Genomic DNA, 27045 nt, shown 5'->3' with positions numbered 1-27045 from the left:
GGCATACCACTAACAGACCTATAAACCATTTCATTACCCTTACACACCATCAGATAAATGACATACCACTAACAGACCTATAAACCATTTCATTACCTTACACACCATCAGATAAATGACATACCACTAACAGACCTATAAACCATTTCATTACCATACACACCATAAGATAAATGACATACCACTAACAGACCTATAAACCATTTCATTACCCTTGCACACCATCAGATAAATGGCATACCACTAACAGACCTATAAACCATTTCATTATCCTTGCACAGCATCAGATAAATGGCATACCACTAACAGACCTATAAACCATTTCATTACCCTTGCACACCATCAGATAAATGGCATATAAACCTATAAACCATTTCATAACCCTTCCACACCATCAGATAAATGACATACCACTAACAGACCTATAAACCATTTCATTACCATACACACCATAAGATAAATGACATACCACTAACAGACCTATAAACCATTTCATTACCCTTACACAGCATCAGATAAATGGCATACCACTAACAGACCTATAAACCATTTCATTACCCTTACACACCATCAGATAAATGGCATACCACTAACAGACCTATAAACCATTTCATTACCTTACACACCATCAGATAAATGGCATACCACTAACAGACCTATAAACCATTTCATTACCTTACACACCATCAGATAAATGACATACCACTAACAGACCTATAAACCATTTCATTACCCTTGCACACCATCAGATAAATGGCATACCACTAACAGACCTATAAACCATTTCATTATCCTTACACACCATCAGATAAATGGCATACCACTAACAGACCTATAAACCATTTCATTACCCTTACACACCATCAGATAAATGGCATACCACTAACAGACCTATAAACCATTTCATTACCCTTGCACACCATCAGATAAATGACATACCACTAACAGACCTATAAACCATTTCATTACCCTTACACACCATCAGATAAATGGCATACCACTAACAGACCTATAAACCATTTCATTACCCTTGCACACCATCAGATAAATGGCATACCACTAACAGACCTATAAACCATATCATTACCCTTCCACACCATCAGATAAATGACATACCACTAACAGACCTATAAACCATATCATTACCCTTACACACCATCAGATAAATGGCATACCACTAACAGACCTATAAACCATTTCATTACCCTTACACAGCATCAGATAAATGGCATACCACTAACAGACCTATAAACCATTTCATTACCCTTCCACACCATCAGATAAATGACATACCACTAACAGACCTATAAACCATTTCATTACCATACACACCATAAGATAAATGACATACCACTAACAGACCTATAAACCATTTCATTACCCTTACACAGCATCAGATAAATGGCATACCACTAACAGACCTATAAACCATTTCATTATCCTTACACACCATCAGATAAATGGCATACCACTAACAGACCTATAAACCATTTCATTACCCTTACACACCATCAGATAAATGGCATACCACTAACAGACCTATAAACCATTTCATTACCCTTACACACCATCAGATAAATGGCATACCACTAACAGACCTATAAACCATTTCATTATCCTTACACACCATCAGATAAATGACATACCACTAACAGACCTATATAAACCATTTCATTACCCTTACACAGCATCAGATAAATGGCATACCACTAACAGACCTATAAACCATTTCATTACCTTACACACCATCAGATAAATGGCATACCACTAACAGACCTATAAACCATTTCATTACCTTACACACCATCAGATAAATGACATACCACTAACAGACCTATAAACCATTTCATTACCCTTGCACACCATCAGATAAATGGCATACCACTAACAGACCTATAAACCATTTCATTATCCTTACACACCATCAGATAAATGGCATACCACTAACAGACCTATAAACCATTTCATTACCCTTACACACCATCAGATAAATGGCATACCACTAACAGACCTATAAACCATTTCATTACCCTTGCACACCATCAGATAAATGGCATACCACTAACAGACCTATAAACCATTTCATTACCCTTACACACCATCAGATAAATGACATACCACTAACAGACCTATAAACCATTTCATTACCCTTACACACCATCAGATAAATGGCATACCACTAACAGACCTATAAACCATTTCATTACCCTTGCACACCATCAGATAAATGGCATACCACTAACAGACCTATAAACCATATCATTACCCTTCCACACCATCAGATAAATGACATACCACTAACAGACCTATAAACCATATCATTACCCTTCCACACCATCAGATAAATGACATACCACTAACAGACCTATAAACCATTTCATTACCATACACACCATAAGATAAATGACATACCACTAACAGACCTATAAACCATTTCATTACCCTTACACACCATCAGATAAATGACATACCACTAACAGACCTATAAACCATTTCATTACCCTTACACACCATCAGATAAATGACATACCACTAACAGACCTATAAACCATTTCATTACCCTTACACACCATCAGATAAATGACATACCACTAACAGACCTATAAACCATTTCATTACCCTTACACACCATCAGATAAATGACATACCACTAACAGACCTATAAACCATTTCATTACCCTTACACACCATCAGATAAATGACATACCACTAACAGACCTATAAACCATTTCATTACCCTTACACACCATCAGATAAATGACATACCACTAACAGACCTATAAACCATTTCATTATCCTTACACACCATCAGATAAATGGCATACCACTAACAGACCTATAAACCATTTCATTACCCTTACACACCATCAGATAAATGGCATACCACTAACAGACCTATAAACCATTTCATTACCCTTACACACCATCAGATAAATGGCATACCACTAACAGACCTATAAACCATTTCATTACCCTTACACAGCATCAGATAAATGGCATACCACTAACAGACCTATAAACCATTTCATTATCCTTACACACCATCAGATAAATGACATACCACTAACAGACCTATATAAACCATTTCATTACCCTTACACAGCATCAGATAAATGGCATACCACTAACAGACCTATAAACCATTTCATTATCCTTACACACCATCAGATAAATGGCATACCACTAACAGACCTATAAACCATTTCATTACCCTTACACACCATCAGATAAATGGCATACCACTAACAGACCTATAAACCATTTCATTACCCTTACACACCATCAGATAAATGGCATACCACTAACAGACCTATAAACCATTTCATTACCCTTGCACACCATCAGATAAATGGCATACCACTAACAGGCCTATAAACCATTTCATTACCCTTGCACACCATCAGATAAATGGCATACCACTAACAGACCTATGAACCATTTCATTACCCTTACACACCATCAGATAAATGGCATACCACTAACAGACCTACAAACCATTTCATTACCCTTACACACCATCAGATAAATGGCATACCACTAACAGACCTATACAAACCATTTCATTACCCTTACACACCATCAGATAAATGGCATACCACTAACAGACCTATAAACCATTTTATTACACACACACACACACAGCATCAGATAAATGGCATATTACCACTAACAGACCTATAAACCATTTCATTACCCTTACACACCATCAGATAAATGGCATACCACTAACAGACCTACAAACCATTTCATTACCCTTACACACCATCAGATAAATGGCATACCACTAACAGACCTACAAACCATTTCATTACCCTTACACAGCATCAGATAAATGGCATACCACTAACAGACCTACAAACCATTTCATTACCCTTACACACCATCAGATAAATGGCATACCACTAACAGACCTATAAACCATTTCATTACCCTTACACACCATCAGATAAATGGCATACCACTAACAGACCTATAAACCATTTCATTACCCTTACACACCATCAGATAAATGGCATACCACTAACAGACCTATAAACCATTTCATTACCCTTACACACCATCAGATAAATGGCATACCACTAACAGACCTATACAAACCATTTCATTACCCTTACACACCATCAGATAAATGGCATACCACTAACAGACCTATAAACCATTTTATTACACACACACACACACACACACAGCATCAGATAAATGGCATACCACTAACAGACCTATAAACCATTTCATTACCCTTGCACAGCATCAGATAAATGGCATACCACTAACAGACCTATAAACCATTTCATTACCCTTACACACCATCAGATAAATGGCATACCACTAACAGACCTATAAACCATTTCATTACCCTTGCACACCATCAGATAAATGGCATACCACTAACAGACCTATAAACCATTTCATTACCCTTACACAGCATCAGATAAATGACATACCACTAACAGACCTATTACCCTTACACACCATCAGATAAATGGCATACCACTAACAGACCTATAAACCATTTCATTACCCTTACACAGCATCAGATAAATGGCATACCACTAACAGACCTATAAACCATTTTATTACACACACACACACACACACACACACACACACACACACACACACACACACACACAGCATCAGATAAATGGCATACCACTAACAGACCTATAAACCATTCCATTACCCTTGCACAGCATCAGATAAATGGCATACCACTAACAGACCTATAAACCATTTCATTACCCTTGCACAGCATCAGATAAATGGCATACCACTAACAGACCTATAAACCATTTCATTACCCTTGCACAGCATCAGATAAATGGCATACCACTAACAGACCTATAAACCATTTCATTACCCTTGCACAGCATCAGATAAATGGCATACCACTAACAGACCTATAAACCATTTCATTACCCTTGCACACCATCAGATAAATGACATACCACTAACAGACCTATAAACCATTTCATTACCCTTGCACAGCATCAGATAAATGGCATACCACTAACAGACCTATAAACCATTTCATTACCCTTACACACCATCAGATAAATGGCATACCACTAACAGACCTATAAACCATTTCATTACCCTTACACACCATCAGATAAATGGCATACCACTAACAGACCTATAAACCATTTCATTACCCTTACACACCATCAGATAAATGGCATACCACTAACAGACCTATAAACCATTTCATTACCCTTGCACAGCATCAGATAAATGGCATACCACTAACAGACCTATAAACCATTTCATTACCCTTGCACACCATCAGATAAATGGCATACCACTAACAGACCTATAAACCATTTCATTACCCTTCCACACCATCAGATAAATGACATACCACTAACAGACCTATAAACCATTTCATTACCATACACACCATAAGATAAATGACATACCACTAACAGACCTATAAACCATTTCATTACCCTTACACACCATCAGATAAATGACATACCACTAACAGACCTATAAACCATTTCATTATCCTTACACACCATCAGATAAATGGCATACCACTAACAGACCTATAAACCATTTCATTACCCTTACACACCATCAGATAAATGGCATACCACTAACAGACCTATAAACCATTTCATTACCCTTACACACCATCAGATAAATGGCATACCACTAACAGACCTATAAACCATTTCATTACCCTTACACACCATCAGATAAATGACATACCACTAACAGACCTATATAAACCATTTCATTACCTTACACACCATCAGATAAATGGCATACCACTAACAGACCTATAAACCATTTCATTACCTTACACAGCATCAGATAAATGGCATACCACTAACAGACCTATAAACCATTTCATTACCCTTACACACCATCAGATAAATGGCATACCACTAACAGACCTATAAACCATTTCATTACCCTTACACACCATCAGATAAATGACATACCACTAAAACAGACCTATATAAACCATTTCATTACCCTTACACAGCATCAGATAAATGGCATACCACTAACAGACCTATAAACCATTTCATTATCCTTACACACCATCAGATAAATGGCATACCACTAACAGACCTATAAACCATTTCATTACCCTTACACACCATCAGATAAATGGCATACCACTAACAGACCTATAAACCATTTCATTACCCTTACACACCATCAGATAAATGGCATACCACTAACAGACCTATAAACCATTTCATTACCCTTGCACAGCATCAGATAAATGGCATACCACTAACAGACCTATAAACCATTTCATTACCCTTGCACACCATCAGATAAATGGCATACCACTAACAGACCTATAAACCATTTCATTACCCTTCCACACCATCAGATAAATGACATACCACTAACAGACCTATAAACCATTTCATTACCATACACACCATAAGATAAATGACATACCACTAACAGACCTATAAACCATTTCATTACCCTTACACAGCATCAGATAAATGGCATACCACTAACAGACCTATAAACCATTTCATTATCCTTACACACCATCAGATAAATGGCATACCACTAACAGACCTATAAACCATTTCATTACCCTTACACACCATCAGATAAATGGCATACCACTAACAGACCTATAAACCATTTCATTACCCTTACACACCATCAGATAAATGACATACCACTAACAGACCTATAAACCATTTCATTACCTTACACACCATCAGATAAATGACATACCACTAACAGACCTATAAACCATTTCATTACCATACACACCATAAGATAAATGACATACCACTAACAGACCTATAAACCATTTCATTACCCTTGCACACCATCAGATAAATGGCATACCACTAACAGACCTATAAACCATTTCATTATCCTTGCACAGCATCAGATAAATGGCATACCACTAACAGACCTATAAACCATTTCATTACCCTTGCACACCATCAGATAAATGGCATATAAACCTATAAACCATTTCATAACCCTTCCACACCATCAGATAAATGACATACCACTAACAGACCTATAAACCATTTCATTACCATACACACCATAAGATAAATGACATACCACTAACAGACCTATAAACCATTTCATTACCCTTACACAGCATCAGATAAATGGCATACCACTAACAGACCTATAAACCATTTCATTACCCTTACACACCATCAGATAAATGGCATACCACTAACAGACCTATAAACCATTTCATTACCTTACACACCATCAGATAAATGGCATACCACTAACAGACCTATAAACCATTTCATTACCTTACACACCATCAGATAAATGACATACCACTAACAGACCTATAAACCATTTCATTACCCTTGCACACCATCAGATAAATGGCATACCACTAACAGACCTATAAACCATTTCATTATCCTTACACACCATCAGATAAATGGCATACCACTAACAGACCTATAAACCATTTCATTACCCTTACACACCATCAGATAAATGGCATACCACTAACAGACCTATAAACCATTTCATTACCCTTGCACACCATCAGATAAATGGCATACCACTAACAGACCTATAAACCATTTCATTACCCTTACACACCATCAGATAAATGACATACCACTAACAGACCTATAAACCATTTCATTACCCTTACACACCATCAGATAAATGGCATACCACTAACAGACCTATAAACCATTTCATTACCCTTGCACACCATCAGATAAATGGCATACCACTAACAGACCTATAAACCATATCATTACCCTTCCACACCATCAGATAAATGACATACCACTAACAGACCTATAAACCATATCATTACCCTTCCACACCATCAGATAAATGACATACCACTAACAGACCTATAAACCATTTCATTACCATACACACCATAAGATAAATGACATACCACTAACAGACCTATAAACCATTTCATTACCCTTACACAGCATCAGATAAATGGCATACCACTAACAGACCTATAAACCATTTCATTATCCTTACACACCATCAGATAAATGGCATACCACTAACAGACCTATAAACCATTTCATTACCCTTACACACCATCAGATAAATGGCATACCACTAACAGACCTATAAACCATTTCATTACCCTTACACACCATCAGATAAATGGCATACCACTAACAGACCTATAAACCATTTCATTATCCTTACACACCATCAGATAAATGACATACCACTAACAGACCTATATAAACCATTTCATTACCCTTACACAGCATCAGATAAATGGCATACCACTAACAGACCTATAAACCATTTCATTACCTTACACACCATCAGATAAATGGCATACCACTAACAGACCTATAAACCATTTCATTACCTTACACACCATCAGATAAATGACATACCACTAACAGACCTATAAACCATTTCATTACCCTTGCACACCATCAGATAAATGGCATACCACTAACAGACCTATAAACCATTTCATTATCCTTACACACCATCAGATAAATGGCATACCACTAACAGACCTATAAACCATTTCATTACCCTTACACACCATCAGATAAATGGCATACCACTAACAGACCTATAAACCATTTCATTACCCTTGCACACCATCAGATAAATGGCATACCACTAACAGACCTATAAACCATTTCATTACCCTTACACACCATCAGATAAATGACATACCACTAACAGACCTATAAACCATTTCATTACCCTTACACACCATCAGATAAATGGCATACTACTAACAGACCTATAAACCATTTCATTACCCTTGCACACCATCAGATAAATGGCATACCACTAACAGACCTATAAACCATATCATTACCCTTGCACACCATCAGATAAATGACATACCACTAACAGACCTATAAACCATTTCATTACCCTTACACACCATCAGATAAATGACATACCACTAACAGACCTATAAACCATTTCATTACCCTTACACACCATCAGATAAATGACATACCACTAACAGACCTATAAACCATTTCATTATCCTTACACACCATCAGATAAATGGCATACCACTAACAGACCTATAAACCATTTCATTACCCTTACACACCATCAGATAAATGGCATACCACTAACAGACCTATAAACCATTTCATTACCCTTACACACCATCAGATAAATGGCATACCACTAACAGACCTATAAACCATTTCATTACCCTTACACACCATAAGATAAATGGCATACCACTAACAGACCTATAAACCATTTCATTATCCTTACACACCATCAGATAAATGGCATACCACTAACAGACCTATAAACCATATCATTACCCTTACACACCATCAGATAAATGACATACCACTAACAGACCTATAAACCATTTCATTACCCTTACACACCATCAGATAAATGACATACCACTAACAGACCTATAAACCATTTCATTACCCTTACACACCATCAGATAAATGACATACCACTAACAGACCTATAAACCATTTCATTACCCTTACACACCATCAGATAAATGACATATCACTAACAGACCTATAAACCATTTCATTACCCTTACACACCATCAGATAAATGACATACCACTAACAGACCTATAAACCATTTCATTATCCTTACACACCATCAGATAAATGGCATACCACTAACAGACCTATAAACCATTTCATTACCCTTACACACCATCAGATAAATGGCATACCACTAACAGACCTATAAACCATTTCATTACCCTTACACACCATCAGATAAATGGCATACCACTAACAGACCTATAAACCATTTCATTACCCTTACACAGCATCAGATAAATGGCATACCACTAATAGACCTATAAACCATTTCATTATCCTTACACACCATCAGATAAATGGCATACCACTAACAGACCTATAAACCATTTCATTACCCTTACACACCATCAGATAAATGACATACCACTAACAGACCTATAAACCATTTCATTACCCTTACACACCATCAGATAAATGACATACCACTAACAGACCTATATAAACCATTTCATTACCCTTACACAGCATCAGATAAATGGCATACCACTAACAGACCTATAAACCATTTCATTATCCTTACACACCATCAGATAAATGGCATACCACTAACAGACCTATAAACCATTTCATTACCCTTACACACCATCAGATAAATGGCATACCACTAACAGACCTATAAACCATTTCATTACCCTTACACACCATCAGATAAATGGCATACCACTAACAGACCTATAAACCATTTCATTACCCTTGCACAGCATCAGATAAATGGCATACCACTAACAGACCTATAAACCATTTCATTATCCTTACACACCATCAGATAAATGGCATACCACTAACAGACCTATAAACCATTTCATTACCCTTACACACCATCAGATAAATGGCATACCACTAACAGACCTATAAACCATTTCATTACCCTTACACAGCATCAGATAAATGGCATACCACTAACAGACCTATAAACCATTTCATTACCCTTACACACCATCAGATAAATAATACCACTAACAGACCTATAAACCATTTTATTACACACACACACACACATACACAGAGACAGACAGACAGACACACACACACCATGAAGACCAACAAAGATTGAATATCTGGTAAATAATACACTTTATTGGGTCCAAATAGAAACAAAACTATTCACAAACTGACTTGCAGACACACAGACTTATAAATCACGACATTTCAGCCAGCAAGCTATGACCAAATTAAATCAAACAATCCCCCCTTCCTCCCCTATAATTTCATCTGAATCACCCCCCCCCCCCCCTCAAAGTTGCTACTTGCAATGGTTTGATGGCCACCAAATAAAAAAAGTTATTCAATCATACAGGTACTGTATAAAAAGAATATTTGTTGAACCACATCATAGGAATCTCATTGACTTTGTCTTTTCTCTATGTGTTCTTCACAGCTACTATCATATCATTCCTGTCATTGGTGCCAATGGCGCTGTAACACAACCAGTATAATTGTATACAACACTTAAAAACTACTGAAGTAACCCATACAATCTCTCATCTCTACACCCAATATAGTACTTACATCAAGGTCAAAGGTCAGCTCTGATGAACAGATAGCCATTTGGACTAATTTGCATATGAATAGTGTAATCATGGTAATTTGATGACTTTAAAGGATGTAACTGATCTAGTATTGTTAAAGTTGTGCCAAAATATTACATGGTGAGTGGTATACTTGATACCATCTGTCTCTAAGTACATTAGTCTACATAACTACTGATTTAATATTGCTACACTACTACTATAACACCTGACTGGTTACACTGGTGTCACTTTGGTAAACCTAGGGGGACTTGTAATACTGTGGTAAATTTAGTGGCATTTGTATGCATTCTATACGAAGTTAGGGTTACTTATCATGTGGTTGGTAAATGAGACTAAGCGGGTCAGATGTGACCCAGCATGCATTCTCATAAATGAAACAAACTTGCAGAGGATTTATGATTTATTTAATAAGCTAAGATAGGGTGACTAATGATGTAGTTAAGAAAGGAAAGAAAGCTAGGGTAACCTATGATGCAGTTGACCAAGAAAACAAAGCTGGGTGTCCTATCATTTGATATATGAAACAAAGCCAGGGGGTGACCAATGATGTATTTGACAACACAACTTGACATAAATTACAAGACAAGCTTTCTAGACAGAATAATTAGAAATAAATAGTCAACAATATTTACTGATTCTTTGTAACATTAGAATGTCAAATAAATTTCAAGAATTTATCTGATACACCAAGAATTCTACAGAAACTTGATAGTAATTTGTTAATGATAACAATACAGTCAAAGGTATGTGAGAAGGCAGTGGATATCAAATATGAGGCAACAATACACACATTGTCATAGACTGACCCTGTCCATCTTATCTCGTAACACATCATCCATTTTATCTGTAATTATTGCCCCATAGATATATTGCCAGTTCCACCATGCATCATGTGTCTCCCCATACAACACTATGTATTCTGTATGCACTGGGGGTTTGCAGTTGTTACCAAGGGAGATGGTTGTCAGGTGACTGCACCCTGGGATTGTACTGCAGACTGTACCCTGGGGTTACCAGTAGAATCCTTCGCCATCATTGATGGATTTAGGTAAATAGTCTGTATTCTATAAAATCACTCACAGTTTAAGAGTTCAACATGTCTTACTATTATTTCACATGACAATGTTATTTCAAATGTAATAAAGACAAAAACAAGTCTAAATGTACCAACATTAAATGAGACAATCTCACACAATGTATTGCAACCAGAAAATCAACCGTTGCCTTCTCCAAAGAAAGTTTCAATGACACAAATGTTTTCATTTACAAATTACAGGGAGTTGACAGATGAAATGTATTGAAAATCAAGCAGGGTTTTTGTTTGAAGGTTGTATGGAAACAAAAAAGGTAAAGATAATAACAATTTATTTCCATGGTTACCTTCAAATGTTTGTTAGTTCTCCAAGATACTAAGATTTTGACCTGATAAATCCTTTCTACTGTAGGTGTTCTACGACAACCAATGAAATGACACTTACTTAGCATGTGACACAAGACTAAGAGTGCATTAGTTCGTACAATGTAAGATATTTTCAAAACATTAGAATCACAAATTAATTAATTCAATTAAAGGTGTGCACACGATATGGCCAAATCAGGTCACACGTCTAAAGGTCAAAGGTCATCAATTTTCACATCAAATGGTCAAAGGTCATATAACTAACATTAATACTTTACAGGTGAAAGGTCATGTCAATCCATGCTACATTTATGCTAATACTGTACAGGTTAGAGGTCACATATCAGTACAGTTCACATGGCCCTTGCAGGTGAAAGTTCATGTCCAAGCTTCACCCTATAATATGTAGGTCAAAGGTCAGATTTAAAGGTTACATCACAATTCAGGTTAAAGATCAGAAATGTTTCCTTGCTCACAAAGTAGGGTTACAAATAGTAATTATTTTATCCCTTGATTTAAAACAACATTATAACACTACAGTATTGTCTACTAGGAATTCAAAGCTGTCTTCTGATTCATATTCCACTGTGTGATTCAACATCAGTGCAGTTCAGCAAATCCAAGCTTACAGATGTCTCTCTTCAATGTCTTTGGACAGAGTAAATAAGGTTTGTGGTAGTCCATGGTAGAAGAGTTATGTTGATATACAGAGATTGGGGTGACTGGTGTGGACAGATCCTATCTAATTCTTTATCTTGGCTTCTTGGTAGATAATGACATTTAGGAAATAGCTGTAACGATAGAAAGAAAAGGAAAACAAAATAAGCAATGTACATATATATCACATAATAAAGCTATATATCATGTAATGTATATGTGTGTACGCACATTGTATGCGTGAGTGTGTATGCACATTGTATGCGTGAGCGTGTGTGTATGCATGTGTATGTGTGAATGTATGTGTATGCAGTGTTCTCCACGAGGGGTTTTTGAGGGGCGCAACGCCCCTCTGTTTTCATGGACCGCCCCTCTGTTTACAGAACCGCCCCTCTGTTTGCGTTCAGCGCCCCTTTGTTTTGGTGTGAACGTCTTCAAGAGATTCTATTCAATGCCGTTAATGAAGGAAGTGAACAGCGACACTGCGTCTATCATCATTTATGAACTTATTTATCGCCTTGATTATAACAATGGTAGCCGAAACAAAAACAGTAAATGTAGTACCGTCGTAAAGTAGAAGACGGTACGTTGGTAGTTTCTATGGCCGGGTATATCAAGCCGGTAATTTCCAAGCCTTCCCGTATACGTAATACAGTACGCATACGATGTACGATGTCAGGGCAATTTTCGTATTGTATCGATAAATACGAACAAAATCCTAAAATTTATACATGTTCTTTAGAAATAACTACTCCGGTACGGTTCCATGGTAAAATTTATGTCCTAAATGATCACGTTTGGATGTAAATCGCGATCGTAGTACCACGAGGTAGCTCCGATGTGGCAGCCATGTTTGTTACTGTACATTTGCACTGAACGTATTCGGTTATTCTTAGCCCAAATTCGTCACATTAAAAATGTACGTATTTCCGGCAAATTTGGATGAAAAATCATTTTCCATTCATGAAAATTAAAAGGATATCAAATTTTAGAGAAATAAAGGAAAATGAATTGTTTTCAATTAATTTTTATGAATGACATGCACATTTACAAGGTGAAACCAACAACTCAAAACTAAGTGATAGCTAGCCTAGAGGTGCATACATGTACATCAACAATGCCATGTGTTGTCACTCCTGTGTGTAAAACATGCTTGCCAACATTACTATAACATCGTTTGTGTAACTGTCAACCTCCTTCCTGAAATTTTTACATTGTGAATTATGTGAAAGGTTTGGAAATTGGTGATTACAATACATTTCAGTACATTTTAGTTTGCTGAATGAATAAAATAGGAGTTTTTGATTTTGGAAACTTTTTTCACTTCCTAATATTATGATCTGGAAATATGCTAATGATATGCAAATAAATATGCAAATTAGGGCGCCCCTGTATTTTTCTAAATTGTGGAGAACCCTGGTATGCATGTGTGAATGTATGCGTGTATGGACGTGTGCGAGTGTATGCATGCATGCATGTATAGTGTATGAGTGAGTGTATGCATGTGAGTGTGTGAATGTATGCATGCATGTATGCACATGTGGGAGTGTGTGTGGACTTTCATGGTATACATACTTTATACAGTGGTACATCATCCCGGTAGCATTTTACCTTTATTTAGATTTGAGACACATGAAGCAAAACTTCAATATCACTGATAGTTGCAGTAGTACATACAATACTTACTCTCCATGGCTTCCTGAGCAAAATATTTGACATCTACATCTGCATCGGAATTGAGTTTATCAAGGCATGGCTTGACTTGACTTTTCAGTGTGCTGCAATAATAATACAATCACTGTTACAATATACTTACAAACAAATATTACACTACTTCTAATACACTAACTAGTCTGTTTACATCGCGATCAGTTATTTTGTTTCGTTGTCTCACAAACTGCTTGTAATGTTATCACTAGCAACTGATTAATTTCGCCACATCCCACAATGGCAGTTATCAGCATGTCTATGTGTAGATATTCACTGTATGTAAATTGTGTTGACCCTGATTTTATCTCAACAAGGTCACATTTACATATTGATCTTAGGCTGATGTACGTTATGACTCCACACTGCAACCAATCAGTTTGACTATATGGCTTTCAAACCATATTAATCAGTTGACATTGATAGCATTACAAGTAGTTAGTGAAACTGTGAAGTCAAATCATGATGTAAACAAACGAATGAATCGATAGCATTACAAGTAGTTAGTGAAACTGTGAAGTCAAATCATGATGTAAACAAACGAATGAATTGATAGCATTACAAGTAGTTAGTGAAACTGTGAAGTCAAATCATGATGTAAACAAACGAATGAATGGAAAGCATTTGTCAAGTCATTTCACATATTATTACCACCACTACAGACTCAAGCTACATGGTTATACCAGTCCTGTATGGATAACACAGTGATTATTTTTACCCAAAAGTAGAAGTGCATGTGGCAATTTACTTGATACTCACGACTTACATATGTGTGTTCCTGGTGATGGTGACACATTGATCAAAACATATGATGTATTAATATTTCTTTGCTATACAGTACTTTCCCATGCTGTGCTAAAAGTGCTTCATAATTATTACCCCGACATAGAATTATAATTGTACAATGGTCTTTCATACTTCACTTCTCTCTTGTTAGCATACAGGCCATTTCAGCTTCTGTATTTGTATAGAATCAAAGTCTACACTTGCAACTATTACCTACCCAGGTCCCCACATGAACAGCTAGGGTGCACAATTGTGGTTCAAATCTTTCCCAAGGACTGTAACCATTCAGAAACAAATGGTACCACCATAGTTTGAACCACCATTTTGCAGCTTGACAGCTACCGGGTAACCACTTTAACCAACTCTTTAGCTGTATACTTACTTAGCATCCAAAATGGGACCAACTTTCTGTAGTGTTTTAGCAACATTAAATCTGACATTAGCCACTCCATCTGTGGCTAGACTCAGAACAACAGGTAACATCAATTTGACAGTGACTTCTGGTCCTACAGCATTAGCAAGGACATTGACACAGAATAAACATGTCATACGGTGAAGGTAGTTGGCATCTCCTGCCATGGCTAATACCTTTGGAATAATGGCACTCTGTAGAAAAACAACAACAACAAAGCAGTATTATCCAGTAATTCTCAAATCAGAAAGTTACAGCCTTTTTTTTCAAGTTACTGCTCAGTTGGACTCTGGTTGATTAAATCATGCAGAAACCAATAAGAAAGTACACATGCTAGACTAAGATAGCAAGATAGAATAGAATAAGAACTAAGATGGCACTGTGCAGACATCAAATGTAGCTGGCAGCATAGTAGTACCCACATATCTGTATCAAATGTAGCTGACAACATAGTAGTACCCACATATCTGTATCAAATGTAGCTGGCAACATAGTAGTACCCACATATCTGTATCAAATGTAGCTGGCAACATAGTAGTACCCACATATCTGTATCAAATGTAGCTGACAACATAGTAGTACCCACATATCTGTATTAAATGTAGCTGACAACATAGTAGTACCCACATATCTGTATCAAATGTAGCTGACATCATAGTAGTACCCACATATCTGTATCAAATGTAGCTGACAACATAGTAGTACCCACATATATGTATCAAATGTAGCTGACAACATAGTAGTACCCACATATATGTATCAAATGTAGCTGACATCATAGTAGTACCCACATATATGTATCAAATGTAGCTGACAACATAGTAGTACCCACATATCTGTATCAAATGTAGCTGACATCATAGTAGTACCCACATATCTGTATCAAATGTAGCTGGCAACATAGTAGTACCCACATATATGTATTAAATGTAGCTGACATCATAGTAGTACCCACATATCTGTATCAAATGTAGCTGACAACATAGTAGTACCCACATATCTGTATCAAATGTAGCTGACATCATAGTAGTACCCACATATCTGTATCAAATGTAGCTGACATCATAGTAGTACCCACATATATGTATCAAATGTAGCTGGCAACATAGTAGTACCCACATATATGTATTAAATGTAGCTGACATCATAGTAGTACCCACATATCTGTATCAAATGTAGCTGACAACATAGTAGTACCCACATATCTGTATCAAATGTAGCTGACATCATAGTAGTACCCACATATCTGTATCAAATGTAGCTGACATCATAGTAGTACCCACATATCTGTATCAAATGTAGCTGACAACATAGTAGTACCCACATATCTGTATCAAATGTAGCTGACATCATAGTAGTACCCACATATCTGTATCAAATGTAGCTGACATCATAGTAGTACCCACATATCTGTATCAAATGTAGCTGACATCATAGTAGTACCCACATATCTGTATCAAATGTAGCTGACAACATAGTAGTACCCACATATCTGTATCAAATGTAGCTAACAACATAGTAGTACCCACATATATGTATCAAATGTAGCTGACATCATAGTAGTACCCACATATATGTATCAAATGTAGCTGACAACAGTAGTACCCACATATATGTATCAAATGTAGCTGGCAACATAGTAGTACCCACATATATGTATCAAATGTAGCTGACAACATAGTAGTACCCACATATCTGTATCAAATGTAGCTGACATCATAGTAGTACCCACATATCTGTATCAAATGTAGCTGACAACATAGTAGTACCCACATATCTGTATCAAATGTAGCTGACAACATAGTAGTACCCACATATCTGTATCAAATGTAGCTGACAACATAGCAGTACCCACATATCTGTATCAAATGTAGCTGACATCATAGTAGTACCCACATATCTGTATCTAGTTGCAATACCTTAACATGGATTCATTCATTAAAGTCAACATATAGCAAGAAGTTGCAATCTTGTTATCTAAGTGTAGAATACGGAGGGTTTTTTAATTGGTTTCTGTGTGGTCGTATCAAACAGAATTGCTAAATGACAACTTTAAAGAGGCTCTTCTTTGTCTAGTCTATCTCTGCTAATCACTATGTCTTCATCAGCTGTTATTGTACATGATGTAACTGTGTAGACTTGTCATATGATAACCGGGGGGGGGGGGGGGGGGGGGGGGGGGGGGGGGGGACGATACCTACCACGTGATATGGTTTGACCCCTAGAACAATAGAGCGTGACCCCGCTGCACTACAACTTAGTACAAGCGAGTATTTCCCATTTTTCAATGAATTTTGAGTGTATATGTAAATAATTTCTCAAGATAAATTCCACATTTGTTGTAAAGCTATAAAGCATCATCCCAAACTGCTTAAATAATATCAAAAACGTCCAGGTGTGAAATTATTTATGTTCGAATGCAGGAGACAGGTCAAACTACTTAGTCAGAGCTTTCGACGAACGCTATTTTCCGATGGTTTTTTCACAGAAGAACACCATGTATTCAATGAAAAAAAATCAACATTTATACATTTTGATTCATGATAATTTACGTTATATCTTGCCACCACTAAGTGCTCCACGAATAATGACTATACGGCAGCGTCAAAGACTAGTCGAAACTGTCTTAATTTCAAGATGGCGACGCACGCCTCGTCATATTCCTATAAGGGATGGACCATTTGATATCCTGGGGGGGGGGGGGGGGGCTTGGAAGATTTCGGGGGGAAAAAAGATGCCAAGTGGATTTGCTTGAAAAAAAATCCGGATATGAGTGGGTGATGGAAAAAAAAAGATGGACCACTGCTGCTAGAAAAAAAAATATCTTGACAGGGAAATGATGCACAGGTTCGAGTATACTGTTCAACCTGCTCGTACCTCTCCAACCAGGACACTTGTCAAATCATGACAAACAGTTTCAAACACATGTCATGGACCAGTCAGTTTCGTTAGCCTGTGGTACATTTTTATATTTGTTCTTGTCTCTGTTTCTTTCATAAATGGTTTAAATATTACTTCATGTAAGGGTTCAAACATAACTATACATACAATTATACATATAATACATGTATTACCTAGCTACCACACTAGTTACATCGGGGGGGGGGGGGGGGGGGGGGGGGGATGATGCCAGTCACGTGACACGCTATCGCGTCAGCGCAATGAAGCTCATTCAGTATTGATACACTGTCGAGTGCACTTCCTGCCTACCCCTAGCACTGTGTACTGCTGGAGACAAATTCGCTGTTGACAACAGATTGACAAGGTACGTACATTTTCACGTTTCATACGTTTTAAATTCGTCTTTCCTTTATTTTTGCCATCGTAATTTATTATGTGTACTGGTACCAAATCAGATCGAAATTGTATTCAGCGACGTGACCGTGTATACCGTACCGTACGTGTACATGCCGGCCTGCAGTTCATTGTATTTGTAGTTCGGCAGGTCGCGGTCGCGTTTTTTCCAAAATGAAAAAAGCACATGGATATTCCATTTTCTAGAATCAACTTCAAGGCAGCATTTGTTGGATACCTACATGTCCATTGATAATTAATGACTGTGATAGTTGTGACATTCAACGTCCAGCAAGCGACGTCTACGTCTAGTACGCTAGTGTGCAAGCTCGAGGTCAGGTGATCAGTGCACTAACGTACCGCACCCGGTCTAACGCCCATAAGTTTACGTTCTTTCTGCGTTCTCTGTCTTGCGGTACTTACTGAAAAATGAAGTTTCACTCGTGTCGACAAGTAAACTATGTAGTTGTTTAACATTTTTACATGTGTATTGTTTCAGATACGTGCTGTTCCCAGTGAAATGAAACTGGTTGTGCCTTCAACGCATTTCTTGCAGAGAGTGTGAGGAGTACTCCCGTAAGAAATTTTATATGTGATCGCTGCATAATGTATCCAGGGTGGCCCTAGTTATACGACAATGACACGAAAAAATGTATTATATAAAATAAAATAAAAATGTGAGATTTACGGTGTTTTTTTGTATTTATAACAGCATTTCTGGCAAAGTGGTTTGTTCGAAAGTGTATGGTACTATTACTAGTACAACGTTACATTAGGGGTAGACCATTCGATATCCTGGGGGGGGGGGGCTTGGAAGATTGGTGGCGAGTCATTATTTTTTTTCCCACCTGCTTGCCTGAGAATTATTTTTTTTCTCCTTCGCCTATGCTGGCAACTTTTTTTTTCTTTGCTTCTTTGAGATATCCGGATTTTTTTTTACGTCAACGTTGAACGCCTACATTTGTTGCCACAATTTTCTGTTTGGTTTTCACACAGGGTAATACAGAGAGTAAAAAGATGCTGTTCTATCACACATCACATATTTTATTTAGAAAACTACATATTTCACACATGTTTGATTTTTAATTAAATAAACATCATTGACAGTTTTTATGCCATGGTATGATGACACACTGAAAATACAAATCGGAAACTTGATTGGTGAGCTCAGACATTTAGATAGACCGGTCAGTTTCTCCAGCTTGGGGGGATGGGGGGGGGGGGGGTGTCAGTGTTATTTTCCATTGGGCCAACAAAAAGTCACTGACCCCATGAATAAAGTTTCATAGGCCGGCATGTACACGTACGGTACGGTATACACGGTCACGTCGCTGAATACTTTTCGATCTGATTTGGTACCAGTACCCATAATAAATTACGATGTCAAAAATAAAGGAAAGACGAATTTATAACGTATGAAACGTGAAAATGTACGTACCTTGTCAATCTGTTGTCAACAGCGAATTTGTATCCAGTAGTACACAGTGCTAGGGGTAGGCAGGAAGTGCACTCGACAGTGTATCAATACTGAATGAGCTTCATTGCGCTGACGCGATAGCGTGTCACGTGACAGGCATCATCCCCCCCCCTGAGTTATTTACCAACCAGAGTTATTTACCAAAACTACAACTAATCTTGCTGTGAATGAACAACTACTGTCAAGTATATGAAACTTTCAAAATTTATCGCTCATTTTCAAAACTAAAATAGTTACCTCTTGGGATTTCCACAAGCCTGTAACATCTCTACTCAAACTGATGGATACACATTTACTCATAAAGGCCTTCTCTTAACATTTGGATTAAAATCTACATATAAACACTTTTTGTTTTGGCAGAGCTAGAGAAAAAGTTAGACCAGAACAGATTGATCCCACATAATATTTATTAAGATAACACAAATGTGATGACCTGGGATTGAATTATAGGCCTTTAATTTGATTCACTTACCTGTGCCCATTGAGTTCCAAATTTTTCAACTAATTTCCTCAAATTGTTTGTTGCTGCTTCTCTAATGGCATAGACTACAAGAAGTCAAAATAACATGAGGGTAAGAAATCACATCAAAATAACATGAGGGTAAGAAATCACATCAAAATAACATGAGGGTAAGAAATCACATCAAAATAACATGAGGGTAAGAAATCACATCAAAATAACATGAGGGTAAGAAAACACATCAAAATAACATGAGGGTAAGAAATCACATCAAAATAACATGAGGGTAAGAAATCACATCAAAATAACATGAGGGTAAGAAATCACATCAAAATAACATGGTTAGAAATCACATCAAAAATAACATGGTTAGAAATCACATCAAAATAACATGAGGGTAAGAAATCACATCAAAATAACATGGTTAGAAATCACATCAAAATAACATGGTTAGAAATCACATCAAAATAACATGGTTAGAAATCACATCAAAATAACATGGTTTGAAATCACATAAAAAATAACATGAGGGTAAGAAATCACATCAAAAGGGAATCAGGCTTGGAAGTGGTTTTTGGCCATTTTAGACTTTAAAACCCCATACATAGTAAACAAACCAAACTTGCCTGTCTAGGTATTGCCTCCAATTTCACTTCCCTTATTTATTTAAAACCATGTTTATCATTACTTTAAAATGCATTTATTGTCTGTTTATCACAAGAAGGGAGGTGGATGGGTGGGCTACATCATTAACCACAATAGATAGAACACTCTCTCTACACTTTACTGACTCTACCATAACTGTGGAAAACTCTACATGGTACTTTGTGGCTGGACTTACCATTAAAGGGTTCTAAAACCTACAGAAATACCCTATGTAACTGTAGCTGGACTTACCATTACATGGTTCTAAAACCTATAGAAATACCCTATGTAACTGTAGCTGGACTTACCATTACTGGGTTCTAAAACCTATAGAAATACCCTATGTAACTGTAGCTGGACTTACCATTACAGGGCTCTAAAACCTATAGAAATACCCTATGTAACTGTAGCTGGACTTACCATTACATGGTTCTAAAACCTATAGAAATACCCTATGTAACTGTAGCTGGACTTACCATTACAGGGCTCTAAAACCTATAGAAATACCCTATGTAACTGTAGCTGGACTTACCATTACAGGGCTCTAAAACCTATAGAAATACCCTATGTAACTGTAGCTGGACTTACCATTACATGGTTCTAAAACCTATAGAAATACCCTATGTAACTGTAGCTGGACTTACCATTACTGGGTTCTAAAACCTATAGAAATACCCTATCAACTGTAGCTGGACTTACCATTACAGGGCTCTAAAACCTATAGAAATACCCTATGTAACTATAGCTGGACTTACCATTACTGGGTTCTAAAACCTATAGAAATACCCTATGTAACTGTAGCTGGACTTACCATTACTGGGTTCTAAAACCTATAGAAATACCCTATGTAACTGTAGCTGGACTTACCATTACTGGGTTCTAAAACCTATAGAAATACCCTATGTAACTGTAGCTGGACTTACCATTACAGGGCTCTAAAACCTATAGAAATACCCTATGTAACTTTGTCAGGACTTACCATTACAGGGCTCTAAACTAGGTAAAACACAAGAACTCAATGCAAGGACTTACCATTATCAACCAGCCATGCCATACAAAGACTGTTCAACTTCTCATCAAAGAATTCGACACCCTGAAATCAAGTTATTGTGTCTATACCATAATAGTTGTTACAAACTAATTTAATAACTGCTATCATAATGTGTGAGAGTCCTTACAAGATGACTTCGTATATGTGAAGATGTGAAGGTGAGAAGAAATGTAGTCAGTAGTAACAGTAATAACAGTCACAATGGTGGTCAAATCACAAATAATGATACATGAGGTGTGTTATATTGAGACAAGCACAAGACAACAGTACATAGATATCTTCATAATTGGGATAAAAAAACCTGTTTAATTGTGATGTAGTGTAGATGGAGTAATGGGATACAAAACCCAGTCTGATTGTGGTGCAGTGTAAATGGAGTAATGGGATACAAAACCCAGTCTGATTGTGATGCAGTGTAAATGGAGTAATGGGATACAAAACCCAGTCTGATTGTGGTGCAGTGTAAATGGAGTAATGGGATACAAAACCCAGTCTGATTGTGATGCAGTGTAAATGGAGTAATGGGATACAAAACCCAGTCTGATTGTGGTGCAGTGTAAATGGAGTAATGGAATACAAAACCCAGTCTGATTGTGGACAGTATTATATCTTTATCAAAGTGAGCTAGACAGCTAATGTAAGTCCATCCTAATGTAACAGAGTGGACAGAGTTATTACTCCAAATATTACTAGGTGTACTTTCCATCTATAAGGTCTGTTCTACACCATACATGATATGACAGTGACAGCTACTTCGAAATACTACATGTACATTGTATGATTTACAGCATTGTATAGCTAAACATGACTTTTTCACAGTGAACATGATATACATAGTGATGGTTATGTCACAAAGCAAGGCGGGAAGACAGCCAGGTATGATGTGTGGTGAAAATAAACAAGACGTTATGATCACATTATTAACCCAGTATAGATGACGGAGTGATGGATGTGTGAAGGAGTGAAAGCAGACAGCCAACATGTACATGTGGTGAAAATGAACTGACATAATGATCACACCATTGAACACATTGCATAAAGAGTTTGCTAACATTGTAACAGAGTGAGAGAGATATGTTGCAAAGTGCGTGCAGAGCGCACAATGACATTAGCTGGTAGTTGGTTGTATCTACGACTGCATTGTACCTCCCTGTATTCTGCACTTTAGTCAGAGATTGGTAATTGGAAAAACTGTGTACTATCAAGTTACATGGACACACACTCACTTTAGTCAGAGATTGGTAATTGGTAAACTGTGTACTATCAAGTTACATGGACATACACACTCACTTTAGTCAGAGATTGGTAATTGGTAAACTGTGTACTATCAAGTTACATGGACATACACACTCACTTTAGTCAGAGATTGGTCAATGGTAAACTGTGTATTATAAAGTTACATGCACACACACTAACTTTGGATTGCTAATCTGGCAAACCACACACTGACACACCTCACTCTTTCCACTCTTACTTGACAGTACATGTTTAAACGGTGTCTCTGAACCAACGTCCACAATACTTCTGTGCAGTTGAGCAGTTACTGAACCAAAGCTAAGCTGTGCTGAAGGTATTTCCTTATTTCGAAATATGGTAAATGCATCATAATTTTTTGGTTCACCTCCAAATGCAAGTTTTTGGTCTGTCAACAATGGGATATCTGATATCCTAGATTCTCTCACAGTCCTCGAAGCTTTGTATAAATAGCTAAAACTTGGGTTGTTTTGTATGTACCGGTATCTACTGCATAATTGTACTCGTATACTAGTATCCCAGTATCCCTGTACTGTGCGCCCTCATCAATTACATAGGGCTAACCTTTTGTTGATGTGTTAGGTGATTCCCAAGCTTGCCTAACACATCAACAAAATGTTAGCCCTATGTGATTGATGAGGGCGCACAGTACAGGGCTAGGGATACTGAGATACTAGTATACGGGTACAATTATTCAGTACATACAAAACAACCCAAGTTTTAGCTATTTATGCGAAGTTCCGAGGACTGTGAGAGAGTCTACTGATATCCCATCTTCTGCATATGGTTAGTTATTTTGTTTGTCAATGTCCAAATTTGCTTAGTCAACAAGTTTGTTGTCAGCAATTACCGAGACCCCTGATTTCATCACTTCAAAATAAATTTAGTTCTTCTGTTTGTCAATATCCAAATAAGGCAAGTCAACAAGTTTGTTGTCAGCCAATGAGGTATCTGATTTGAAAACTTCCAAATATCCAAATAAGGCAAATCATCATCTTTGTTGTTCTACCAATGAGGTATTGCATTTTTAACTTCCAAATAAGGTTAGCTGTTTGGTTGCCAATGTCCAAATATGGCAAATTGTCATCTTTGTTGCTCTACCAATGAGGTATTGCATTTCTAAACTTCCAAATAAGGTTAGCTGTTTGGTTGCCAATGTCCAAATATGACAAATTGTCATCTTTGTTGTTCTACCAATGAGGTATCACAGCTCTCACCTTAGAAATCAAGTTAGTTGTGGTATTACCAAACAGAGGCAAGTTAAACATTATTAATTGCTGATTTGAACAGCCTAAGTTTTCAATGATTATATTTTGAGAACATATCATAAGATTTAATATGAGAGGCACATGGCACATTTGATGGTAATGATCCTAAAATTAGGATATATAGGTGAATGCCAAGCTTTGAGTGATATGATTTAGAAGTAGAAATACGTTCAACACTACAGCTATGTTACTTTTGTTAGGTTGTAGACGCACAATGACTGTAGAGAGCCTGTGTGTGTGTACATCCCAGTATTAATGAGTACACCCTTTGTTGTATATCATTGTTATGAGTCTACTAACCAATTGACCTGCTAGTAAGGGCATGTACTCAATAATAGCCAGCCGTACACGCCATTTAGTGTCTTCAGCGAGTTCAACAATAGCTGGAAGCAATGAATGCGAAAGCTGCTTTATACCTATCACCTCGTTAACACAATCCAGGTTTGAGATGATATTGAGACGGACCTCCGGACATTCATCCTTTAATTGTACCAAAAATAATGGCAACAAATGTTCAATGGTGCTACAAAAGGGAATATTATAATTGTGTTAGAATCAACATAATACATGACAATATTTCAATGGTACTACACAAGGAAACATGGTGTAAATACAACAACTGATGTCTCTATCAATCTACCTGGATAGCTACTTCTCAACAACCACCACTCACAGACACCAAAACATACAGAAACACACAACTCCACTCTTATACACATACCTACCTACCTACCTATATACATACACATAGGCAAACACACACACACACACACACACACACACACACACACCTATACCACAAATATGTATGTACATACATTACATACTGTATACACATACAACACATGCACACATGCACGCACAGATATTAACTAGTGGTTCTTCACCAGTGTATTACTTCTGGAGTCATATGTCATTTAATATCCACACGTTATAACCATTTTCACAGATAGTTCAATTGAATTATCATAAGTTATTGGGGTATTTTTTAACTCATTTTATATGGTCAAATCAATGTCATAAGTTACTGTGTCACTTTAACTCATTTTATAAGGTCAAGTCAAGTGAATGTCAAGTTTCAGCAGTATCGTACACCACAACTCAGTTGGTCATTTGTACTCCAAGGTAGGATTTTGACAGACTCAGTTCATACAAATGCTATATGCATGTACTTACTTCTCTTTGCCCAAGATAGGTGACAGTCCCATAATAACTGATGCTAATGCACTTTTAACATGCTGATTAGCGTCAGCTACCAACTCCTGTTAAATAAAACACAAAACACAACTACATTAGTCTTCAGTGGCATTAATAACAATAAGTGTGGAAGGTCCAGCCATAGTCAATTTTCCGGTTCCAAGATACACTGCGCAAGAGGACGTCGCTTACGTTGTTAAGTTTAGTCTTGTTTTGTCTTTAGTACGTTTGAAATAACATTTTCATCAAAATATTATGGAAAGACATGAACACTTCTTTGAGTATGAGTGATTTAACAGAACAAAGACTAAATGCTGTCATTGACAGAGACAGATTTTATGTAACAGTATGAACCTAGGGTACGGCCAAGTGACAC

At 37.0% G+C, this 27045-nt stretch overlaps 1 protein-coding gene across 2 annotated transcripts in view; it reads right to left on the bottom strand.

Moving 5' to 3' along the window:
- Positions 1-10587: 10587 nt before the first annotated feature.
- The window catches only part of LOC144439659 (serine/threonine-protein phosphatase 2A 65 kDa regulatory subunit A beta isoform-like), a 29959-nt gene continuing 13501 nt past the window's right edge, over positions 10588-27045 (bottom strand). For both annotated transcript variants that reach the window (XM_078128898.1, XM_078128899.1), the window contains exons 8-14: positions 26649-26734; positions 25773-25995; positions 22932-22992; positions 21267-21340; positions 15994-16217; positions 14805-14896; positions 10588-13252 (exon numbers count right to left, since the gene is read on the bottom strand). In XM_078128898.1, coding sequence (XP_077985024.1) covers positions 13242-13252; positions 14805-14896; positions 15994-16217; positions 21267-21340; positions 22932-22992; positions 25773-25995; positions 26649-26734 — 771 coding nt within the window. In that variant the 3' untranslated portion in view covers positions 10588-13241. The remainder of the gene's footprint in view (positions 13253-14804; positions 14897-15993; positions 16218-21266; positions 21341-22931; positions 22993-25772; positions 25996-26648; positions 26735-27045) is intronic.

The sequence above is a fragment of the Glandiceps talaboti genome, chromosome 9 (assembly GCF_964340395.1).
Source record: "Glandiceps talaboti chromosome 9, keGlaTala1.1, whole genome shotgun sequence".
Classification (NCBI taxonomy): domain Eukaryota; kingdom Metazoa; phylum Hemichordata; class Enteropneusta; family Spengelidae; genus Glandiceps; species Glandiceps talaboti.
The sequence above is the reverse complement of the archived record's forward strand: the minus strand, read 5'-3'. Positions and strand labels throughout refer to the sequence as shown.